The 26157-nt window shown below is 41.5% G+C and overlaps 1 protein-coding gene across 1 annotated transcript; it reads right to left on the reverse strand.

The window, feature by feature from the left end:
- Positions 1-18130: 18130 nt before the first annotated feature.
- On the reverse strand, positions 18131-24825 carry LOC103123563 (PRAME family member 12-like). The gene is made up of 4 exons (XM_060197043.1): positions 24533-24825; positions 21128-21703; positions 19870-20353; positions 18131-18235 (listed from the first exon to the last, which is right to left on the reverse strand). Exons 1-4 carry the CDS (start codon positions 24823-24825, stop codon positions 18131-18133), a joined length of 1458 nt encoding a protein of 485 aa, XP_060053026.1.
- Positions 24826-26157: the final 1332 nt, after the last annotated feature.

A 26157-nucleotide genomic window follows, 5' to 3' on the forward strand; every position in this document is an offset into this window, starting at 1 on the left:
CTGCTAGAAGCAGACAGGAGCAGACACATCTCTGCACTCTGTGACCTCCAGGCCTCCTGCCCATATCAGAGCAGAGGCAGTGTGGAATATCTGCACATTTGGACCAGGCCTCATCCCTACACTCCAGAGCCTCCAGAACTCCAGACCTTCAGCAGAGCAGAGAAAGTTACTACTCTCTGTTGATGTAGGGGCAGACCCTGTAAGAAGACAGACAACTCAAATAAGAATGAAGGTGGGTTAGCAGGAACCTTCCGTATTTGCTTGTGGGAAGATTTTTTTTTCTTCATTAAAAAATGTGTATTGGGTAGGTAGCATAGGATTAGGAAACAGTCACTCTAACCTGATTTTGCAAAGTACAATGATCAATCCCACAAAGGTGAGCAAAATTCTGGTAAAAAAATAGAAAAAAAAAAATAAAGTTACTGAAAAAAGTGTCTGATGCTCTGGGAGGTGTTTAATGTATAAAGGGTTGGACCCTCAAGCATTAGGCCCTGATTTTTAAACCCTGCAACTCATAGGCCTATCATGTTTTGTTCTCTTTCCTTCTAATTGTCATTAATAAATAAACCTTTTTATTTAAGCTAGAGTCATATCTCATTCTGCAGCATAGCACTTGAATATTAACTAGTAGTTGAATATCTCCTCACTCTTTGTCTCTCTCTCACTCTTCATCTCACCAAATGAGGAAAAGTATAGCCTGGGATATTAAAAATGTTCTTGGAAAGGGGATCAGTGAGTTAATTGCACATGGCGTGAAGTGCAAAGACCCGCTCACGATCCTGGTTTGAGTCCTTGATGCCCCCCAGCAGTGGGTGTCACTTAATAAGTGGAAAAGCAGATGCTTATCTTTCTTCCCCCTGTCATTTTCTCTGTCCTTTCGAATAACAACAGTGATAATAACAATAAACAATGAAGGCAACAAGAGGGAAAAAATAGCCTCCAAGGCCAATGCGTTCATACTGTAGGTACTGAGCCCCCAGCAATCACGCTAGAGAATAAGAAAAAAATAGTCTTGGCACCAGAAAAAAAAAAAAAAACAACCAACTGTAACGAAATAATCATTGAAGGGATTAGCTTCATTGGCAGACATAACAGGCTTGGAAAGACTGAGGCTCCCAATTCGATCCCCATCACTGCACGTACCAAAGTAGTAAACTTTTTATATAAAAAAAGAAAAAGAAAGAAAATGTGTGGCCTGGGGCAGAGAGCTGGCTCACTGAGTAGGGCATTCTCACAGCTTAGGTTCAAGTCAGGGTATCACAGGGGAGTGCCATGGAAATGGAAGAAGCCCCAGTGCTCCTCTACCCTGGAGTTACCTGAAAAAGAGAAAGGCTTGAGAGTTGTGTCATTACTCCTGTAGGAGACCTTGGCCTGGGGGATGACAAAGAAAAATAAAATGACCTGAAGCCTGTCCAGAGCCATTTACAGCATCAAAGTCTCACTAGGAAGACCCAAGACAGCTTTGGAACCCCTCGCCTCACTTGTTTGCTCTTAATGAGCAGTAGTCTGAGCTGCTGTGAAGCCTTCTATACTTTCTTTCATTCTTTCCTATTTATTTATTTATTTATTTATTTATTTTTACCAGAGTATTGCTCAGCTTTGGCTTATGGTGCTGTTGGCCAGGGAGGGGTTGAATATGGGACTTAGATCCTCAAGCAGGAGTCTCTTTGCATAACCACTGCACTCTCTCCTTCACCCCTGAAAATTGGTTCAGTACTCCTTCGCCCAGAGCAGAAGGGATTAAAAGAATGGAGCATTCTGTTTTCACAAGGCTCCCTGGAGGAGTTTCAGCAATGTTCTGCTTTGCTGTCATCCTTTAAATTCATTCATTATATTATGTCATATCATATCATATCACATTAATTATGAGAAAGATAGGAGAGAAAGAACTAAACATCACTTTGGTCAATGTGCTGATAGATATCCAATTCAGGATCTCATACTTGACAATCCAATGCTTTATAAACTAGACCAAATCCTGAACTAGACAACTAGACTTATTAGTTTCTACACATAAACTGAAATGGAGTAAGTTGGGGCCAGCAAAATAGCTCACTGACAGTCCACTACTTTCCCATATCTGTTTCCAGGTACAAAACCTTTCTTTACCACATTGAAGGAAATTTTTCTCTTGTTAATTCTGCCTAAAGTAGGCCAACCTGAGTAGGAAAATCTTTCAGAGAGCATCAACCACAAAATCTGTTTGATTTGTACTTTCATTTAAGAAATACATTACATACTGGATGAATTTAATTTAATTTGGTGATTACAAAGTTTGGGCAAGTGTGACCTATGCAAACTATTCTAACCCTGGGAAAACAGCACTAAAAAAGAATCCAGATCATCGAGTTTAAACACCATCTAATTTAAAAGAGCCCCACCCTTTTCAGGTGGGGAGGGGGTGTGTCTTGGGATGCCAGGAGGAACTCTTATTCTTAGTACTCTGATAGGGGTAGTGATACTAGGTGAAGTCCTTGATTTACAATCCTGAAGAAAGGCATTCAATGTTTATTGCAATTAATCCACCAATACGACAGTGATCCATGGGTCTGAAAACCATATGTGCTCTGCATCAATGATTACAGAGTTCAGGGATAGACAAATAGCTCACTCAGATAGTGCCAGCAGAAAAAAAGCTCAAAGCAAGCTGTACAAAAGAAGGACATGATCCCAAGTGTGCAGCCAAAGATACCTTAATACATTCCTGCACTCTCTGTAGGACACAAATGTCAGACCCTAAGACCTTCAAGGCACACTTTGAAATAAAGAATCCTAAGACTCTACTTCCTCCAGAGTTGGCTGATGGTCAGGCACAAAATCATTTATATGTGAATTCATAACCCCGTTAACTGAATTATCACTGAGAGTTCTCACAGTCTGTGCAGCTTGTCGACTCATACAAGACACAAACGCTTTTAATGAAACCCTTTTCGACAAATCACATTCTCAGTTATCCATCTGAAAATACCTACTGGAGAGAACCCCTATGAGCGGAAGAGGATTTGGAAATTTTTTTTTCGTTTATTTAAAAAAGAAGACATTAGTCAAGGCTTTTGAGTCTGCTTATCAAATACACAGCCTATATATTTAAAAGAATCAGTCTGTGTTTTATAAACTTCAAGACACAATTTTTCCCCTCTCATATTAATTAATTAGTGATTTATATGACTACATTTTACTAGGAGTGTACATAAACACTATTCTCACCACCAAAAGACTGTGTCCCATCCCATCCACCCCTACCCCCCACCGGCCCAGGAAGCTGCATGTCTACCCCACACCACAGGGTTTTTACTTTGGTGCCCTGCCCCGACCTGCGGGGTTATCGACGGAAACCTAGGGTAGGGGCCGAGAGAATGGAAAGGACAAGAGACACGAAGAACGAGGGCAAAACAGGAGGTCTGTTCAAGCTCTGAAAATTTTATTTTGCAGCCACAATATAAGCACAAAGAGGAAGTTCTGCTAAGGTAGTGGGGGAGGGAAGTGGGTGAGCAACTTTCCAAACAGCTAGATGGTAATCTCAGTTCCAATGGTCGGAATGTCTTCTCACCGGATATATGAGAGTCTTAGCTAAGGCCTTGCCTCCCGGAATGTCCTCCCTTTTTACAATTTAAGTGAGGCGGCAAATGAGGTAAAAGCTAGGAATTTTATCAAGAGATAAGCGGGCATTAAACAGAGGGGGGGAAGTATTGACATGATTCCTCCCGTGGGGTAAATATAGAACTGATCTTCCAGCATCTTATACGGCTCTTGGTGTCTTTTGGGGAGGGGAGGCAGAGCCACTATTTCTAAGGTAAGGAAAACTCACGGCGAAGAGTTCTGATGACGTACACCAACCTCCATGCAAATCAGGTTTGCTTCACGGGGGACTCATAGGCGGACTATAGGGTCCTGACCCTGCAGTGCTTAGCCCCGCACCCCTTACCGGTGCCCACACCATACCAAGGCTGGCGTGCATAAATCTGAGTTTTATGCAGCTCCTAAAAGAGGTCTGCCACCCTCAGGTTTAGCCAAGCCTCTGTCATCCAAATCAAGTCTGTGGTAATATATTTGTAAGGGTTTCAATGCCAAGGAGTCAATTTGTTGTTTTATAAAGCCAGTAATCTTATTGAAAATAAAAGGCCCCAAGGTAATCATTAACAAAAGACTAATCAGGGGTCCCATAATGGGCATCAAAAGGGAGAACATGGAGGATTTCCACCAACTATCAGCAGCAGCCGAAAATTTTTGTTTTTATAAATACTAAGCTTGTGTAACTGCTTTACCTGGGTCTCCACTAAACCAGACTCATTAACATATAAGCAGCACTCCTCTTTCAAAAACAAGTGCCACCCTTTTCTGTGGTCAGGAGGTCCAAAGCTCGCTACTTCTATAAGGCAACCTGGGCAAGGGAGGTTAGTTGTCTCTGTAGGGAGGCCAAAGATTTGGCTGAGGCTTCCACTGCCAGTGAGAATTGTTGAGAGAGCTTAGCAGTGGTAAGAAGGGAGTGACCCAAGGCGCCTTAAGCCAGACCTGCAGCCACAACAGATGTTGCAAAAGAAACACCAGCCACTAAAGGAAGAAAAACATCCCATTTTATTTTAGGGGACGAGGGGCTGTCCCAACCTAAATACTCAGCAGCAGTAAATAGGTTCAACTGGGGTACTAAGGTAACTGGAAGGCATAACAATCTCTCATCTATTTGGCTAGAAAGATTTTTTAAAAGGGTACCATTACACCAAAAGAAAAATACATCAGGGACAATAAGATCTGCGGCAGGTAAGGCAGTCTGATTGCACAACCTGATACTAGCATTGGAATAACAAAAACTAAATTTTTCCTGTTCAGGAGCTAATTACAAGGAAACTTCAAAAATGGGAGAAAAGGCCTTACCAGATGTGCCAGAAGTATTCAGTGAGGTGGGATATGGAATTGCCCTCAAAGGGGGACATCCTAACGAGGCACAAAGAAAACATGCAGAAACATTGTCAAGGCCAGTGATATTGGCAAGAATTAGGCCTTCTCTTAATAGAGGTAGCCAGGAAAAGGGGTGGTGTGTAGCTAAAGCTGAGAGCTGTGTATTTAGTTCCTTCTAACATGTTTGAATTTCAGCATGAAGGGTTGTTTGAACTTGAGCAAGAGCATGCCAAATATAAAAACGGCTGTTAGCCTAGGTCTCATCTTTGGTTATATACATGGCTCCTTTGAATGGCATGATCCAGCGGGAATCCCAGGGATCCCAAACAACCCAGGTATAGCCTGTGGAAGAGCAAAAAAATTTATGGCTGTTATAGGGAAGCTGGGCAATAACTTCATTACCTCTTAGGGTCTTAACATTATGGATGTTACATGATTTATAGGGGCAGCCCACATTTTCTTCAACCCATCTATCTGTGCAATAGGACTGACTCTGGTCAAACAACAAGCACAGGGCAGGGGCAACCTTTCTGGGCTGTGCCTTAAAATCTGTGAAATTTAGCAAAATGGCAGATTGGCACCCTTGAGGCGGGCAATAAGCCGTGACTAAAAGATGACCATAATTTTGTTTTTTAGCATAGTTGGTGTAGTCTTCTGTCAGGAAAAATCGCCAAACAAATGGGGAGGTGGCTCCTTTCTTGTCAGGCGCTACTGTGGGTGTCCATCCGCACAAGATGACCATCCACAGGAACACTGTCAGTATTTTGAATCCCATCATCTTCCTGAAAAAGAGAAGGGTAAATTTTCTCAGGGAGAAGATTGCTCCCTGGATTTATTTCTATTATTAATTAGTTTTATCAGCCTTTCTGGCAGCCATCTAACTGATCCTTCTTTGGTGTCATAAATACAGGGTGAACCTCTCCGCCATATGAGGACTGGATTTGGGCCATTCCATTTGAAGGGGAGCGGGTCTTTCTACATGACTGTGGCATAATCTTTGTCTCAGGGTGCCAGAGGCGATCAGCAGCAGAATTGCCATGGGCATCTAAATTTAGAAAGTTAATAACAAACAAGGCATGATGAAGAATATTTCTAGGGGGCCCCTTCTGGGGGTATAATTCATCTCTCTTTAATTTATGGGGAGAATTTTTGATAGTTTGGTGGGCACGTTCGACAATGCCTTGCCCTTGAGGATTATAAGGAATGCCAGTAATGTGTCTAATTTGTAACAGGCGGCAAAATTCCTGAAACTTTTGTCCAGTATAGCCTGTGGCATTATCAGTTTTACCATTAAAACTGCCCAAGACAGAAAAAGCAATTTAAAACATGGGCTATAACATTTTTAGAAGCTTCTCAAGTATATAAGGAAGCAAAGATAAATCCACTAAATGTATCTATAGTCACATGAAGATATTTAAGGTTGCCAAATTCAGGATCATGTGTAACATCCATTTGCCATATTTCATTTGGGACCAAACCTCTGGGGTTAAAACCCAGGTGGGGGTGGGTGGGTAGAAGTGTGACACAAGTGGGGCACTGTTTAACAATTTGACGAGCTTGCTCACGAGTGATCTTAAAAAGTAGGCAAAGGGTCTGAACATTTAAATGATGTAAAGCATGACTCTTTGGGGTTGATCTACAGAACCTATCAGTACTGGAAACATCAAGAGGGTGGCAGCATCTGCACAAGCATTTCCTTTCCAGAGGGGGCCAGGCAGACCGGAATGAGCGCAAAGGTGTCCGACAAAAAAGGGTTGACATCTAGAGGCGATCAATTTTTGAAGCTGAGAAAAAAGAGGGGCGGCATTTGTGGAGTGTTTAATATAGGAAACCGTCTCAAGAATGGGAACCGAATGAGCAATATAGGCACTGTCAGTGTACAAGTTAAAAGGATGATTTTTAATTTTTGAAAAACCTGTATTATTGCAAAAAGCTCAACAAGTTGAGACGATTTGAAGGGGGAGCAAATAGAGGCAGCCTGTCCATCTATAACAAAGGCGGCCATTCCATTAGAGGAGCCATCAGTGAATACTAAGCAGGCATTTGACAAGGGGTGGGGGGAAGTGTACTTTGGGAAAATGAAGGAATGAACCTTCACAAATTGAAGTAATTCATCAGCAGGGTAATGATTATCAATTTCTCCCAAAAGGGAGGAGCAAGCAATGGGCCACTCGTCTGTGGTTTGCATGAGCCATTTTAATTGACTTTTGGAATGTGGTGTGATTATTTTTTCAGGATCTTTACCAAAGAACTGGCGGCTCTGTTCACGTCCTGAAAGAATAAGCTCAGCAACCAGGGAGGTGTAGGGAGCAAGTACTTTAGGGGGGGAAACTGGAAGATGAACCCAAATTATAGGGCCACGTTGCTAAAACACTCCTGTAGGTGTATGTGAGGTTGCACAAATGACAAACAGAAGTGGTGCTTCATAGGAAATAAAGGAGACTCCCTATTTCTGAATGGCTTCTTCTACCAACCATAAAGCGCATGTAGCTGCAGGGGTCAAGGAGCGGGGGGTGGTGGGGAAGGGTTGGAATCTCCCTTAAGAATTTCAAAGAGTGGCCTAAGTTCTCCAGTGGTAAACTTAAGATATGGCCTAATCCAATTTATGTCACCCAATAGTCTTTGAAAATCATCAAGAGTTTTCAAGTAGCCTACTTGAAGATGAAGTTTTTGGGTAGCAAAAACTTCTCTGCCCTTCTTTTAAGGATGCAGGGATTATGAAGCCACTTCCTGGGCAGGCTTGACTTTTGTGTATATGGAGGAGAAGGGGGCCATGCAGGGAGAGGCATAAGCTAGCCATTGTGATTTTTGGCTCCATAGGGTTTTAACTAGGTGCCTACACGCCCAACTCTGGACCAAAATTCCTAATTGAAAAGCAATGGGCAAGATAGAATTCCCTGCTTCATAGTAGAATGTAGACATAGTCTCTAGATTGAGGAGATGGGCTATGTTTTGGGGCCCACTCTGGGGTGCCTGCATGAATAAAGATTTGTATTGATAGGGGAGAAACAGACAGCTGAAGACATGCTTCACCACCTGTGAAGAGACCCCCCTGCAAGTGGGCATCCAGGGGCTCAACCTGGGATCCTTACCACCAGTTCTTGTGCTTTGTGGCATGTGCCCTTAACCCACTGCACAGCTGCCCTGCCATTCATCAATTGTTATTCTTATTTATTTATTTATTTTTTATTTTAGCTTTTGTTGCCCTTTTTATTGTTGTTGTAGTTAACATCATGGTTAGATGGACAGAGAGCGATTGAGAGAGGAGGGGAAGACAGATAGGGGAGAGAAAGATAGACACCTACATACCTGCTTTATCACCTGTGTAGTTACTTCCCCGCAGGCGGGGATCCTTATGCAGATCCTTGCGCTTTGTACCACCTGCACTGAACCAGCCAAAACTGTCAATTTTAAAGCAAATAGATTTCTCATACCATCCTTGTAAAAGACAGCAGGAATATAAACAACCAAACAAACAAGCAAACAAACAAACAAATAAATAAATAACAAAATTGATTTATTAATATCACTGTGGGATGGAGAGACAGAGCCTGAGCATCACAGTGGCACGTGTCACACGAAGGAGGGACTCAGGGCCTCATGGTGGAGAGTCAGGCACTTTATCTACTGCACCACATCCTGCTCACCCAATTTCCTTTTTTTGTAAAATTGCTTTAGCAAAAACTTTCTCCATTTGAGAAACATCTTAGAATTAGCCTTTCCTCATAGATAGTAAAAGGTATAAGGATTTCATTAAAGCCTAGAATACATGGCATAATGGTTATGCACAGAGACTTTCTTGCCTAAAACTCAAATCCCTGCAACAACATAAGCCAAAGTACAGCAGTGCTCTGGTAAAATAAGTAAATAAAATAGGAGAAAAGTGTTTGTTTATAGTACATAGGCTCTGTAGACTGTGATATTATTATCAGGCTTTGGCTTCTTGATGCATGTGACTGACTTTGTTTCACCTGGAACACTGCAAGTTGTGTCTTAGACCTCACAGTGTGTATAATGGCCCCAAAACATAGTCCATCTTCTCAATCTAGAGATTATGTCTACATTCTACTATGAAGCAGGGAATTCTATATTGCCCATTGCTTTTCAATTAGGAATTTTTGTCCAGACTCCCAGAGGGGGAAAAATGTTAGTAGATGACTACATGGCGCTGACCCAATTCCATGACAATACAAAAAGAAAGAAAGAAAGAAAGAGAGAGAGAGAAAAAATAAATTCAAAGGTAGTAATTGGTTCACATGTGACTTAAAATGAAAGAGAAAGCAGGACCATAGGAAAAAATAGGGAACAATAGATATAGTTATGGAAATAGTAGTCAACCCAAATCTGTGGCATTATGAGAATCACTGCAATTTCCATTGAAGGGCAAGGAGTTGTAGAACTCTGGTGGTGGGGATGGTGTGAAGTTGTATCCCTCATTCTGTGGACAGTTGGATCCCCTATGTTCACAGCTGCCATCCTCACACTCCAGCTGTGGATAGAGCTGAAATGCCCATTGTATGAAAAGGCCCAGTTGGTTGTAGCATTTTCATTGATGTCTATCAATCCAGTCTGACTACAGACCCCTGACTTTTTACCTGTCTATGTGTTGACAACCATGCCTTATTTTTCTTCAAAATTAGCTTAGACTTCCCAGGACCATCCTCACTCTTCCTTTCCCATGATATCCACAGTGTCCCAGCCAAAATCCCTTCCTTGCACTCCCTTTACCATTATAGCAGACCCCAGGCTCCCTTCTAATATCTGTTCCCATCCCGTTTTCCGAAACATGGTTAGATTGAGAGCCAGTTCTTTCTCGCCAAAGGGGAAGAGGACAGGTTGTTCCCATGGCCAGTAACATAGAAATAGGCTCTGAAGATTGCCTTTGGCATGATTGCTGGCTTACATATATATGTCAAACTTTTGCTTTGCTCATGACTCTCCGTGTCTCAGTCCTAATTTTAAGTCATAGACAGAGTGTGTTTTGCACTGTTTCTCATACCCAACTACACAAGAGTGGATGAAGAAATTAGGGGACTCTAGGGAGTACTACCCTACATTTTGGGTGGGTGATACTGGGTCCCTTAGGACCAATGAAGCTGAGGGTGATTGTGCTCAGTGAAGTGAGTAAGGAGGTGATAAACTAGTACTGGGTAGTTTCTCTCATGTAAGCAATTGAGTAGTGAAGTACACAGACTCCCCCTCACAAAAGTCACAGGGATTGAGCTAGTTTTGTAAGAATTATGAAAGTTATTGCTAATGTTGGGACCACAGAATTGTGATGGTGTAGGTGTCATGGAATATGACCCCCAAATATTATCTTACCTATTCTATTCTTATATTCTTTTATATTATCACAGCACTACTCAGCTCTGGGTTTTGGTGCTGCTGGTATCAAACTTGGAACATGCATCAAAATGGTTTTTCATAACTATAGCCCTATCTCTCTAACCCTCCATATATACTTGCAATCATGTAAACTATTACTAAATCACTAATGAAAACATTAAAATTTCTTTTTGAAATAGAGAAAATTCTTTCCAAAAGAACTATAAGTGTATATTCTGGGGCAGCAATAGTGACAGTTGTCTGTGTTAAGTTAGCTTATGATCAGTGAAATGCTGAGTTGGCAGGGAGCTGATGTCCCTGAAATACCACACACTGGAGAACTAATCATTACATAAAACCCTTTTAGTTTTCAGGCCACATTTAAGTGACACAGTGCTTGATCTGAGGATATACTGGTTTCTGATTTAGTTCAGGTGATGAGAACACAAATCCACCTCCATGACCCAGCACCCTGACCTGAGTAGACATTTCTACATTTCAAGAACCTTCCCTGACACACCATTGTGCCCAGAGCCCTCACCATCATAAGGGTTCACTCAGATGCTGTAAATTTGGGGAGTTGGAGCCCCATGTCTCCTGCCTCAATGAGTCTTAGTTCATTTATCAGTTTACAAACAGGTTCCCCACTGCCAAATGTGTCACTTTTATGAAGGAAAAAGAGAAAGAATGGCAGAGAGGGGTTGGAGGAGGGTCCTCCAGGTGCTGCTACAAGGTGCTGGAAAGGGCCTGAGATGGGAGTGAGACTGACATGCAGACACCTGTCTTCTTGGAATGAAAACATTTACACATGTGCCCACAACTGTACTATAAATCACCAACACCTGTCAAATGAAGATGACAGCAGTGACCATAATAGAATAATGTTTAAAGATGAGACATATATAACACCTCACCCAACACCACATGATTGTGCCTACCTGTAGCCATGTTAACCACCACAGTTTTCAAAATGTCACATAAGTTTGTTGCCTTTTTGTGCAGGGATGATGAGACATTCATGTTATTCAATACTCCATTGCATATACGAAGAAAACAAAAACTGTGTGTTAGTTGTCTATCACCTCCATACTTACCTCACTGAGTATATCTCCTTAAATTTCATCCACTTTGTCCCAACGTTACAATATCATATTCTTATTTTCCAAAGTAGTACTCCACTGAGTCTCCAAATTTCTTTTTTAATATTTATTTTATTGACTTTGATTTTATTTGAAAGGGCCTTAGAAATTGAGAGTGGAAGGATAGACAATAAGACATAGAGAGAAGGGGGAGAGAGAGGAGAGAGATAGAGAGAGAGAGGGAGAGAAGAACTAATACCTCTGCTTTTAAAAGTTTTCCAGAAGATTGAAGACACTGGAATACTCCTTTCCAGCTTCTATGAAGCCCATATCACTTTCGTACCAAAAGTAGACAGGGACACAACCAAAAAAGAAAATTACAGACCAGTATCTCTGATGAACAAAGATGTGAAAATATTGAACAAAATTCTAGCCAACTGGATACAGCAGTATATTAAAGAGATTGTTCATCATGACCAAGTAGGGTTTATCCCGGGCAGGCAAGGTTAGTGTAATATATGTAAATCAATCAGCGTGATACACCTCATCAAGAAAAGCAAGACCAAAAAAACCACATGGTCATCTCAATAGATGCAGAGAAAGCCTTTGATGAAATACAGCATCCCTTTATCATCAAAACACTATAAAAAATAGGAATAACATCTGTGCTAAGCCAAGTTCACCACCATCTGGCCCCCTCTGCTTTATATCTTAGTGCATTTTCAGATACCAACTTGCAAATGATACCATAATGTCAACACGACTTCCCTGGGCAGAGGACCTCATCAGTGTGTTCTAGAACCCCACCCTCTCAGCCTACATTCTTGTCAGTCATTATTAAATCGTTTATAAAACAGAAAATATATTTCATATTAAGCTGACAAGTGTTTGCTTGTGCTTATTTTATTGTGATAAAGCATTCCTGTGCTGGGGGAAACAGCATAATGGTAATGCAAAGAGTTCTTTATGACTGAGGTTACAAGGTCCTAGGTTTTGCAACATAATCACATCCTAGTAATTCTGCAAGCCACAGTCATGGGATAAAGACACTTAATACCTACATGTTGCTTTTCCCTACACACGTTTTCTGGGCAGATTTGGAAGATGACAGTGAGGCAAACTGCAGAAGCCAGACCAGGCAATAAATAAATAAATAATAAATAAAAAAATATTAAGGTCTAATAAAGTTTACCTATTAAATAATAACATAATTATTTTATCAAAGATAGTTACTATAACAACACAAAAAAGTACATTCTCTATTATCAGTAATTGTAAACTTTATTTTGGAAATTGAAAGTATTTTGTACATTTATTTATTGAATTATTTTAAAGATTTTACTTATTTTTATTTATTTTTCTTATTGAATAGAGATGGAGAGAAACTGAGAGAGGAGGGAGAGGTAGAGAAGGAAGGAGACACAGACATATGCAGCCCTGCTTCACCACTTGTAAATGCCTGCACACTGTAATGTGTGGGATTAACTAGGTGCATCACCACCCAGCCCCCCAGTATTTTTCTTTAAATTTCTTTATTGGGGAACTAATATTTTACATCTGACAGTAAATACAATAGTTTCTACATGCACAACATTTCCCAGTTTTCCATAGGACAGAGTGAAATGGAGAGAGGAGTGGGAAGACAGAGAGGGGGAGAGACAGATAGACAGCTGCTTCACCACCTGAGAAGAGCACGCCCCCCCTTCACGTGGGCATACGGGGACTCAAATCAGTATCCTTATCGCCAGTCCTTGTGCTTTGCTTCATATGCGCTTAACCCAAAGCGCCACCGCACAGCTGCTCATCAATTTATTTACTAATTAATTAATTAATTAATTTTTATTAATTTATTTGTTTTCTTTTGTTGCACTTTTTGTTATAGTTGTTGTAGGTACTGTTGTTGTTAGGCAGCAGGAAAATAAATAAATAAGCAAAATTGTATCATTAATATCATTGTGGGATAGAGAGACAGAGCCCGAGCTTCACAGTGGCACGTCATACCAGGGTGGAACTCAGGGCCTCATAGTGGAGACTCAGGCACCACCTCCTGCTCATCCAGTTTCCTTCTTTGTGAAATTGCTTTAGCAAAAACATTTGCCATTTTCAGAAATGTCTTAGAATAAGTCTGTCCTCATAGATAGTAAAAGGTACAAGGATTTCATCAAAGACTGGGATACATGGCATGATGGTTATACACAAAGACTCTCATGCCTGAGGCTCCAAAGTCCCAGTTCATTCCCATGTACCACCATAAGCCAAAGAACAGCAGTGCTCTGATTAAAAAAAAAATCACTGAGATAGTACTGAGTTAGTAGATTTAGATTTGAATTGACTAATACAGGTAACATTTTTATTCTGTTAGTGAGCAAAATCAAACCACCATCCACTGCAAGGAAGCAAAAGATGTTTATTCACGAATTCAAATCCGGGCCGAGAGGTTACTGACAGCAGTCCACCAGCTCGACCCCGAACAGGCCTCAAACCACACAATTTATAGGATTTCTGAATACACTCAGGGAAGGGGAATGCATCACCTTATCAATCTATATCCAGTTGTATGCTATAGAAAACGCAGAATCCAATCATTTCAAACCTAGCAAAAAGGCGGGATCCACTCAAAGCAAAGCGCGGGCTAATTTCAAACATTGCAAAACCACACAACCAATAGAACCTAGCCAGAGTATGGTCACCACATCTTCCCGCCATCAGTTGCAACCTTTTGGTAAACAGTTTTCTTGTGCAAAGGTCCTGATAAGCATTGCCTGTATGCAGGGTCTTGGTAAACAACTAGTGGCTTACTGGCTTACTGATTAGGTCCTGTTTTCCAAGGGGAAAGGGTAAAGAATTTTCCACTCCACGTATTCCAGTATTTGGAGTGTTTATCCAAGTACATAAACTGCAGCTTCTATTCTGTGAGTCCACTGTTCTACCAGACAGCTATTTCCCAGCTGCCAGGAATTGCTGATTAAGCTTGTCAGCATTCACCCTGCTGTTTAAGCCCTGAACTCACCTCCCTCTACTTTCCACATAGGAACAATCAATGATGTTGTTTACCCCTTTTTAGGAAACAGTTTAGTTGTTTCCTAAGTCTGTGTATGCTAAAATTGTAATACTTAAAGACAAATTATCATGCTTTGCTCGAGGTTCAATAGCATCATGGTTATGCAAAGAGACATTCAGGATGAGGCTCCAAAGTCCCAGGTTCAATCCCGGCCACCACTATAAACCAGAGTAGAGCAGTGCATGGGTTGCACAATGACCCAAGATTCTCCAGTCTTCACAGCCTTAGAGACAGGAGGCAGGAAGGATGGGCCATCTTCAGTCACTGAGAGGAAAACTCCCATGCTGTAGTATTTTACTCCCTCCTGCTGGCAGTTCAGAGAGATCAAACATGGGAATGCCAAAAAGACTTTTTTTTTCAATATTTCTGGGAAAAAAATCTGGTATGTATACAAGAAGAAAACAAATATTTGTGTGGAAAAGTATATAAATATTGGAATTCAGAAATCTTAACAATAAGAAAGTTTACTCACAGAATGCATACACATATTTTATAAAGGTTGACACTGGTTTTGCATATCATATGAAGAGAAGCATGAGCATTAATTTTTCTTAGATTCAAGGGGACAGTTGTACCCCTATATTCACAGCTGCCATCCTCACACTCCAGCTGTGGAGAGAGACCTGAAATGCCAATGCACAGAAGATTGGATGAAAAAAATTAGGGGACTCAAGGGAGGAATATGATACAGCTTGAAAGGATGATACTGGGTCCCTTAGGACCAATGGAGCTAGGGGTGATTATGCTCAGTGAAGAGAGTAAGGAGGTGACAGACTGGGGAGTTTCTGTCATACATGGAATAGAGTATTAAAGCATGTGGACTCCCCTTCACACATGTCACAGGAATGGAGCTGGTTTTGTAAGAATTATGGCATCTATTGCTAGGGATGGGGCCACTGAATTTTGACAGTGGGGGTGTCATGGAATATGCTCCCAAAATATTATCTCACCTATTCAATTCTTATATTATTTTATATTATCAGAACATTATTCAACTCTGGCTTTTGGTGCTGCTGGTAGTAAACTTGGAACATGTGCTTTCTCAGGCATCAAAATGGTTTTGCATAACTATGGCCCTATCTCTGCAGTCCTCCATCTATACTTGTAATCTTGTAAACTATTACTAAATCTCTAATGAAAACATTGAAATTGCTATTTGAAATAGAGAAAATTCTTTCCAAAAGAACTATAAGTTGCAGTTGTCTACGTTAAGTTAGCTTATGATCAGTGAAATGCTGAGCTGGCAGGTAGCTGATGTCCCTTAAATACCACACATTGGAGAACTAAGCATTACATAAAACCCTTTTAGTTTTCAGGCCACATTTAGATGACACAATGATTGATCTGAGCGTACAGATTTCTGATGTTGTTCCTGGGATGTGAACACAAAGAAAGCTGCTTCCATGACACAGCATCCTCACCTGAGTAGACATTTCTACATCTTAAGAACCTGCCCTGACACACCATTACCCCCAATCCCTCTCAGACTGAGGGTTCACTAAATGCTGTAAATTTGGGGAGTTGTAGCTCCATGTCTCCTGCCTCAATGATTGTTAGCTCATTTATCAGTACACAAGCAGGTTCCGCACTACCATCCTCTAAAAGGCAGCCAATAATATACTTAAGCTTGTCATTTATTGAAGGGACAAGAGAAAGAAAGAATGGCAGAGAGGGGTTGGAGGAGGGTCCTTTGGGTGCTGCTACATGGTGCTGGAAAGGGTTTGAGATGGGGGTGAGACTGCTTTGCAGACACCAGTCTTCATGGAATGAAAGCATTTACACATGTGCCCATAACTGTACTGTAAATCATCATGACCTGTCAAATGAAGATGATAGCAGTGAGCATAACTGAATGATGTTTAAAGGTGAGAGGTATACGACACCTCACCCAACACCACATGTCTGTGCCTACCTGTGCCCAAGTTAACCACCACAGTGTTCAGAATGTCACATAAGTTTGTTGCCTTTTTTTGCATGGATGATGAATCTTTCATGTAATTCAACACTCCATTCCATATACGAAAAAATCAAAAGCTGTGTGTTAGTTGTCTATCACCTCCATACTTACCTCACTGAGCATATCACCTTTAGTTTCATCCACTTTGTCCCAAAGTTACAATATCATACTCTTAATTTCCAAAGTAGTACTCCATTGAGTCTCTGAACTTCTTTTCAAATATTTATTTTATTGAATATGATTTTATTTGAAAGGGCCTAAGAAATTGAGAGTGGAAGGAGAAACAATAAGACAGAGAGAAAAAGGGGTGAGAGAGAAGAGAGATAGGGAGAGTGGAGAGAGATATAGAGAGAGCATGAGAAAGAGCAAAGCATACTTCACTAATTATGGAATTTCTCCCCTGTATATATATATATGGGGCCAGGTGGTGGAGAACCTAGTTGAGTGCACATGTGACAATGTGAAAAGACCTAGGTTCAAACCCCTGGTCCCTAGCTGTAGAAAAAAGCTTCACAAATGGTTAGGCAGTGTTGCAGGTGATTCTCTGTCTCTCTCCCTCTCTACCACATCTTCCTCTCAACTTCTGGTTGTCTCTATCGAATAAATAATTTATTGGATAATAAAAATAACAAAAAAATTCTTTTATTTTATCCAGAGCACTGCTCATGTCTATCTTATAGTGGTTGAAGGAATGAATCTGGGACTTCTAAACCTCAGGGATGAGAGTCTGTTTGCATAACGACATGCTGTGTATAACAGGTATATAATTCCACACCATTCCAACCACCAGAGTTCCCTGTATGCATTCCCTCCTTTGAAATATGCAGTATATCTCCTAAGGCCTCAGATTAAGGTTGACAATTATTTCTACAACTGGATATATTTATATAAATTTGCCCATTTTCCCTATGGCCCTGCTTTCTCTTTCATTCTAAGTCACAGACAAACCTATTATTCTTTGAGATTTTCCTTCCTTTTTTATCTTCTTCTGTCTCTAGGTGCTGATGGAATCACATGTCAGAGCTCTCTGGTCATCTACCACTAACATGTCTCCCTCTCTGGGACTATGGATCAAAATTCTTTATGGAGTCCACATAGTGGAGGGTCTGGCTTCTGTCACTTCTGCTCTCCTGCACGTGGGCATTGGCAGGTGGATCCCTAGCCCCAGCCTATTCCTCTTTGCCTAGGAGAAAGGAGGGCTCTGAAAAGGCAGATATTGCAGACACATTGGTGAAGTCATCTGCCAAGGGAGTTCAGGATGGAGTCAGACTAGCATCTACAGCTTGGTGGTGAAAAGGCACCAAAGCAAAACAATATGTTGAATAAACAGGAAACAAATAGTATTAAAGAGCAGATGAGAATAGGGATTTGTGGGTAGAAAGAAGCTAGAAGGCCTACTTTAGGTCTGCCCCTATGGATACATGACATTAACAGTTTTTCCTTGAGGTTGATGGCTAACATGGAGGCAAAGTAAAAATACTGATTAAGACGATGGTGTCAGAGTTGAGAATAGGACTAGAAAGCTCCCAAATGTAAAGAATATATAAACGCAATTAACTATCTACCATGTCCACCTGACCAGGGCCCATATATATTCATATTTATAGCACAGGAGCCTGTATAACCTCTGAGTCCCTGTCAGCCTGAACTCACAATCCATGGTCACAACTGGGAACATTCTAGGCTGCACTTATTTCAGGTCGAGGTTTCCTTGAGTGGCGGATAGGACGACCCAGCTTCCATTAAGAAAGTGTGGCAGTCCCTACCATTGCTAGTTCATAGTGAGGACAAGGTCCTGAGCTCACAGAATGCTTATGATTCCTTCCTGTATAAGATGACCACTGATGGTGGAACAGTGATTCCAAGATTAGGGCCCCAGGGGATGGAGTCTGGACTTAAGTTAGGGAGGAAATAGACCTAGGATTATAATAAGGTTTAAGCTAACCTTGAGTTTTACTGCAATAACTTGTTTGATGATTCTAATAAAAGCTGACACAGAGAAGATAAATGTCCTTTAGTTGAGATATATATGGCTGTGTATGTCTTGGATAATTGTAGACAGTGATTATGCAGGGGTGACAATAATGCTGATGCTGTCAAAGATACTAAGACATATATGTTACTTTCTTGTGTAGCTAGTTGAGGAGACAGAGTGACTGAGGGGCGCGAAGTAGCCTGTATGGGTGTGTTTAGGCCTAAGCAGTGAATCCTTGAGATCTATGGGTTCTTCTAAGGCCTTTCTGCTACAATGCCAAGCTGTTTCGGTCTACAGAGGACGATTAAGCACTTTTACACTGAGGTATGTATGTGCTCCTACCTATGGACACGTGTATACATGTGACCCCTAGGTGCTAGCCTATATCTAGGGGCTGTAATGTGGTTAGATAGTGCACCCTCTGAAATGGAACTAGGTAGTTCCTTGTGTTAAGGAAGGTCTCACCAAACTGTTGCAGGTGAAAGGTTGAAATCTCAGGCTTAGGGTCTCTGGCTATAATCCAAAGGCATAAGTCAGTGGCAGTAGTCTTTGAGTTCAGCAGAGGCATTTTAACTTTGTAAGGGATCAAGAGGAGAGCAAAGTCTCAGGGGTTCAGGACTGAGTTTGACAGGGATCTTAAAAGACTGGGAAGCATTTCTTGCAATCTCAGAGTTTCAGACAGCAACAGTTCATTTTTATTATCATCAAATTAGTTGAGAGCTTGGTCTACTTTGAAAATACCATGGTGGGAATTTCTCATATTCTATTTGAACTCACTGTGTCATATGATGTTATATGGCATGTAATAGTATCTACTAATAACTACATCTTAACAACTGGCAGAACCAGAGGATTCTGATCTCTGCTGTAAGGTTGTAAGTAACTTTGAATTAAAACTTTTGTTAGAATTATTTAACCATTTAAGACTGGTGTGAGGATTACTGTTGTTCAGAAATTTGAAGCACTAAGGGCTTAAAATAATATATGCAGAACTCAACTCTAGGCAGCTAAGGATCTTGAAACACTCAACCTGATTTTCCCATAACATACAGAATGGCTGGTGATTTATAAGACTATAAGTTTAGAGGAGTATAGTTTCACACACTTCCCTCCATCAAATTTCTCGGTTCTCACCTTCACACACCTATGGCTGATAACTGCCTTTATTTCTTTGACGGTTATAGGAGAGATCACGGTAGAAAAATGAACAAGACAAGAGAGATCCATTTTATTTCACAACTCTTCATAACACATACAACAGGCAGAATATTTTACAATACTTGTAAATCTGATTCTATTAGAAAAATGTCCATTTAGTGCCGTCATATTTCAGAGTCAAATGCATTATCTGAAGGTGAGCACTGAGCTGGGTTTCCTTTGCTTATAGATCACATGGATGTGATGATCGAGGCAGGGTGTGTGTGTGCATTGAGGAGCCAAATTCCTAGATGTCACTTCAAGTGAGTGTAAAAGACAGCTTTTTATAATGATCTAAACAAGAAAAGCAGGGTAAAAACATGGGCTCCCAGTTATTGTACACCTTCTTAGCACAGGATGAGCAGTGACAACTGCTCACCATGATGGACCTGGAGTATCCAAGATCCTGGAGAATCTTTGAGATCTGAGTACAAAGCAAGTCAAATGTCCCAGACTGTGGAACTCCATGGCGGCTGAAAGTCTCCAGAGGGGCAGGAAACAGCTGGAGAGATAAATGCTGCAGCCCCGAGGTGCAGCACAGCAGCTTCTCCAGGGTGTCCATGGACAGGCGGTTCCCATGCAGGCTGAGGGAGCTGAGCTGGGAGCAGCTGCTCAGGGCAGGGAGCAGGGCCTCAAGCTGGGGGTCCTGGAGGCCACACAGACCCAGGTCCAGGTGCTGGAGGGTGGCTGCATTTATCTCCAGCAGAGCTCTTAGAAGCTCACTGACAGAAGTCAGGGGGACTCCCCTCAGACACAGATCCTTCAGATGATAGATGTGTGGGCTCTGGAACAGATGATTCACATCTTCTTCTGTTAATGTGCAGTTAGTGACTGAGAAGACTTCCAGCTGGTTATGAAGATTCCTGAGGAGAGAGAGGCAGGATAGGATGGAGATTGGCATCAGCAAGAGTATGAAAATTCTGAGTGAGGTGATGATATACAAGAAGGCTTGTGGTTATTCTCAACCAACGATTCCAATGCTACTTAAGGCTGAATTCTTTTTTTCAATGTTCACATGAACCTGGCACTGAATCTGGCAATTTATACAATTTCTAGGCAGGGTCCCACAGCAACTGCTGGTCCTGCCAGTCTCCAGGGCCTCCCTGACACATCCCATTCCTCAGCTGCAGCCTCTTTAGTGGCCTCTGCATGTTTGCACTGCCATCGCATTCACCATCCTGCCTGGTCAGACCTTGCAGTTCAGGAATTGGAGACATTGTATGGGATCTCCTCTTCAGAATCCCCTTCACTGATAGTTGTCTAGTTATCTAAGAGATCTCTACAGACCTGAACCTGAGAACCAACCACCTCACTAGACTGAATATTCCACCAAGCATTTGAGCAAGGTGGTCATTCCATAACTCTGCAAAACTTTGTCCTCAGCTTCTCATGGTTAAAGTCTGATGGAATATTTATGATGAGACAGATGTGTTAGAGTGGAATAGTGTAGTGGTTAAGTAAAATGGCTCTCATTCCTGAGTCACCATGCTCTCAGGTTTCATCTCCAGGAGTATCCTAAACTAGTCTTTAGAGACAACCAGGCAACTAACGATAATAAATAATAATAGAATTTGGAAGCAAGGAACTTGAGATCCAATGTCTCCTGCACAGTTACTATGCCAAGGACACAACCCTACCTGAGCAGCTGATCCAGATAGCCCTGGAGGAAGGAGGCAGATTCCAAGTATAGCTCTTGAAGATGAAGTAGCTGGAGGAACTCAGATGTAAATTCGGTGATGGGATGATCCTGGTTCTCCAGCTGCTTGGATGGGATTCCATCAAGTATGTTGATGTCCAGACAGAGTCTCCTGAGGTTATTCATCCTGCCCAGAAGTTGTCCAAACGTCTGTAGGTTTGAGATTGTCCAGGTGCAATTTACTTCCAACTCCTGGACATCACACAATGAGATATTATTCAAAAGCTGGACATTCTTCCTGCTCAGTGAATATATTGTCACTGTCCTACAACAAAGGTGCACTCCCTTTCTCTTCTTGATCCAGTTCAGTAGGTAGACGAACATCTTATTTCCACATTCACCACTGAGGAAGAGGTCTACACACACCTCTAAGCAGCACCTGGCCTTCTCGTTCCTTGAAGGTCCCACAGCCTCTAGATGCCTCCTTTGTGAGAACACTGGGAAGTGGACTCCAGTCCATGCACTCCAAAACTTCTGTCCAGTGAACTGTAAATCCAACACTCGCAGCTTACACCTGCTTTAGGGAAAGGGGGGCATTGATGAAGACACAAAGCATGAACATAGATTCTGACCCAGAATGCTAGCATTGGCCAGGCTCAGACAAACCAACTCTTTGAATCCCTCCCATTTCAGACAACAGCTTCTTTCTCCCCACTTCTCTTCTGACTTTCTTCATCTAATTCCCACATTTTATAGATAGTTTTCACTAAACTGAGAAAAATAAAACTGAAATGCTATTCTATCGTGAATGCATTAAAGTGAAGTTAGAAATTAAAGACACCATTTTCCTTGTGCTCCCTTTTGATCTGTGTTGCCTCCAGTTGTGTAGCTGGGGCAATGTGAATTCAGGACCTTCTCTGCTGGTAGACTCTGCTTACTCTATGTAAATAAAGATAATAGTTTAACTGTTATACAAAAAGGCTCTGATGCTCAAGTTGTCAAGGTCCAACTTCAATCCCCTAAATAAACATATGCCAGAGGGAAAGAACAAAAACATAAGTTAAAAAAGAAAAAAAATCATGCATAGTTCATTGTTCTGAGTATATGTTCCTATAATCTAAGAACTTAAGACTTCAAATTGTTAATCAGATTGAATTTTAACAGTGGACTGAAATTGTTAATACATTTCTAATGATGGCTTGTTCTTTGAAATGGTGACTGTCCTATAAGCTTAGACCACAAAGAACAGAAGCAACCAGTGGTGTTACTTTACAAGATACAGATACATGTCAGTAGAGTCAAAAATTAGGGTGAGGTCATGTATGATCCAGCAAATTCTTAACAATGGGATTTTCAAAGTTAACACAATTACTAAGTTATTTGATTATAGAAGTATCTATTGCCTTCTTAAACCCTAAGATAACAGGAAACTCCCACTTCCTCTTAAAGACCACATTTCTCCCAGTCCTAGAACCTCGAGGGTGGGGGACACATTCCCGCATGCTTCGCTCAATTCATACCAATTGATACTCCATCTGCTGATCCCAGCCTAATCAATGCAACCAGTACCACCTCATCATGCTTCACTTCAGACTGTCTACAGAAGTCAAGCATGGAGAGTCAGCCCTTCAGCCTCATTACTTGGGTGAGACCTTTCCTTTCTCATAAGACTCAGTCATCCTATTTTGGATGGCTCACTTCCTAAGACAGCACCCACACCTAGATATAGACCAGGGCCCATGAGGTAGGGCATATGTACACATGTATCCATAAATTAGGGCAATATACTTGCTACTTAGACCTAGATATCCTCCTCACCCACTCCTTTTTTTTTTTTAATGATTTATTTATGATAAAGATAGAAGAGAGAAAGAACCTGACATCACTCTGGTACATGTGCTCCCAAGGAATGAACTTGGGACTTTATGGTTGAGAAACCAGTGCTTTATCCACCAAGCCACATTCCCAGACCACCTCACCTACTTCTTGTTACACTTCCCTCAATCACTCCAGTGCTAACCTTGTCAGACAAATAAGGACTACAAAAACTGAAGTGACTGGCAGATTTTAATGATGACTCTTTAGTCACTACCAGGACACACCATCCCCTGGGGCCCTGGTCAGGGAGTCCTGAGTTTCCCACACAGACATGATGGGCCAAGATCTCTAACAGATCCCTCTTGACACTGTCATTGGGCATCTCCATCAGAAACAACACAAAGGATGCCTTTGGGGGGACCCATAGTACAATGCCCTCAATGTAATCAACAATTGTAGAGAATATTCCATTATTTAAAGGGAGGTTAATTACCAATTCTTCCAACAATGTAAGGAATATGTCCTGAAATTGGTGCAACCTGGAATGACCCTACACCTGACCACAGAATGCAAGCTTGGACCTATAGGGATGCAGAGGTTACATAGGCTCCTGTGCTGAATATGGGACCCAGATAAAATCTATGGGGTTTACAGTTAACAATATTTATACACTTTCCCCATACTTGGGAGCTACTTTCTTCCCTGATCCAGCTTTCTAGCCCTTTTCCCAACCATGAAATCAAATCTAAGACAACAACTTGGGTCCACATGCATATCGGGTGTCCAGCTCAGACAAAATCTATTAAAGTTACGGGCCCCCTGAAATATACCTAAAGTAAACCTACTAGCTTTTTCAAAAATGAATACCCCAAATTTTTATCTGCAATACTCTTGCCTTTAGGTTCATGATAACTCAACAATTTGTTCTTCTTCATATCTTAACTCTTTTTCAGTCACCAGGTTTCATATTCTACAATGATGCCAACCTGACTTCCATGGGTAAAGGATCCCATCATCAGTCCTTAAGCCTCACCACCCAGATCCTTGCACCACTAAGGAAAGAAAGAGACAGGCTGGGAGTAGGGATCGAACAGCCAATGCCCATAATCAGTGGAGAAGCAGTTACAGAAGCCAGACCTTCCACCTTCCACACCCCACAAAGATACTGTGTCCATACTCACAGAGGGAAAAAGAACAGGGAAACTATCAAGGGAGGGGATGGGATATGGAGTTCTTGTGGTGGGAATTTGGTAGATTTGTACCTCTCTTATCCTATTGTCTTGTTTTTGTTTCCATTTTTTAAAAGAATAATAGTAATCATAAAGAAAAAAATATGGATCTAGAGAGATCAAGGATCAATACACCACTGTACTGAATTCCTTCGTCAGAGCTTAGGAGTTAGAATGTGTGCTCAACACTTATGCTACACAAATGACCAACAGTCAATTCTTAAAGAGAGTTCCACAATGGGCAATAAGCTGTCACATTGGCATTAGAAGCCTTGAGGCCTCCCCAGTGGCCTCCACTCTTCCTGACACAGCTATCTTCTGGGAAACAGAGACCCTCCCAGACTAGGGATCCTCCTTACCTAGGAAGAACTTTCTGCTGAAGCAGGACATCAATTCCATCCAAGACAGCTTTCAAAGTTTCATTCTCAGGAAATAGGTCTTGAACCAGGGCCCCCAGAGGCAGTCTGTCAAAGGGCCAGCTCTGGACAAGAGCCTTCAGGGTCTTCCAGCATCTGTGAGCATAAGCTTCCAGAAAGAGACGTGGGAAGAGCTCTGCAGGCAGGCTCCTCAGGGAAGAGATGGTCAAGTTCTCATCCCTTAAAAGGCTCTGAATGGCCAGTTCTAAGAGACTGGTTGGCTTGTTGTAGCTCATCTTGAATCTCCTCTGGCAACAATCCTGTGGAAATAGTCAAAGAGAATGATGTCATTCTCAAGGCAGCACGAGATGGCCAGTGTCCATCATACTGCTCTTCAAGGAACCATCTCAGCAGTCAAGTCTCAACTCTGGCAGCATGATAAGAAATAGAGGTAGAGTCTCCACAGTTAGTCACCAAAGTTCACAGTTAGAAATAGATTACAATATCTAAGCAGACAGCCACATACAGGTGTTATTCTATTAACTTGGACATTTTGATGTAAGATTATAACACTCATGTAACTACATGTGTTGACATAAAACTGGGAGCTCAGATCAAGAAGCTATGGACATACAGCTCTATGGAGCATCTCTTTACATACTTAAGAAATATCTGGGTATCAGACTGATTAGCCCATGAGAGCTCACATTGTGAACAAATGTTTCTCTCTGAAACATGTCCTGTAAGTATTTTTTAAGTTCATATAATGAAAGTGTGAACAATGAATGTAGCCCAAAGACAGAGTGTTCTTGCATGTGTGAGGCCTTGTGTTCATTACTAGCCACCAAGGAACAATGGCTTGATTAGCACAGCCATGTGCTGTAAGTAATGATGATAAGCTAAAGAGCAGGCAGGTATGGGAAGACCCCTTCACAAATTTAAGAAATTAGAACAGAAAGGATAAGGTGGTTGTTACACACTTTGAGGTGCTAACTCATTATAGAGCTCAAGGACCAGGCTTCAAGATGCAGATACCCACCTAGAGGAAAGAAGCTTCTTCAGAGCATGGGTTCTGACTCTTTGTTCCCCTAATCACCTGAAGCTTGTGGACTGTCAGATAAAGGAAAAAAAATGGTGATCAAAGTAGGGGGTGTTTATGCAGGAACTGAGTCCCAGCAACAGCTCTGATGGCAAGGAAAACAAATCATGTTACTCCAAGCAGAGAAGCAAAAAGATAGAAAGGGGAACATGAAGTAAAATCAGGACTGGCTTTGGGGATTGCACCAATTGGTCTCAGGGGAAGGAAGACTGGGAGAGGCATGGATCTACTCCTGAGTTCTCAGTCTTGGTCCTAGATGATAGGCCTGACTTGGGGGTGAGAGTGATTTGCAGATATCTCTCTTGATGAAATGAGAAATTGCAACCATCTGACAGCACCTGCATTGTAAATCATGTACGTGCAAATAAAAAATGAAGGAAAAGATGATAACAGGTAAATGCTGGAGATGTCAAGAAACAAAATTTCTAGAATTATTTGTCATTTTAAAAGGTTGAAAAATGAATGTACACATAGCAAACCATCACATTTTGGAGTAAAACGAGTCTATGTAGAGGCAATACCAAACCCC

This window comes from Erinaceus europaeus, chromosome 9 (assembly GCF_950295315.1).
Source record: "Erinaceus europaeus chromosome 9, mEriEur2.1, whole genome shotgun sequence".
NCBI classification, from domain to species: domain Eukaryota; kingdom Metazoa; phylum Chordata; class Mammalia; order Eulipotyphla; family Erinaceidae; genus Erinaceus; species Erinaceus europaeus.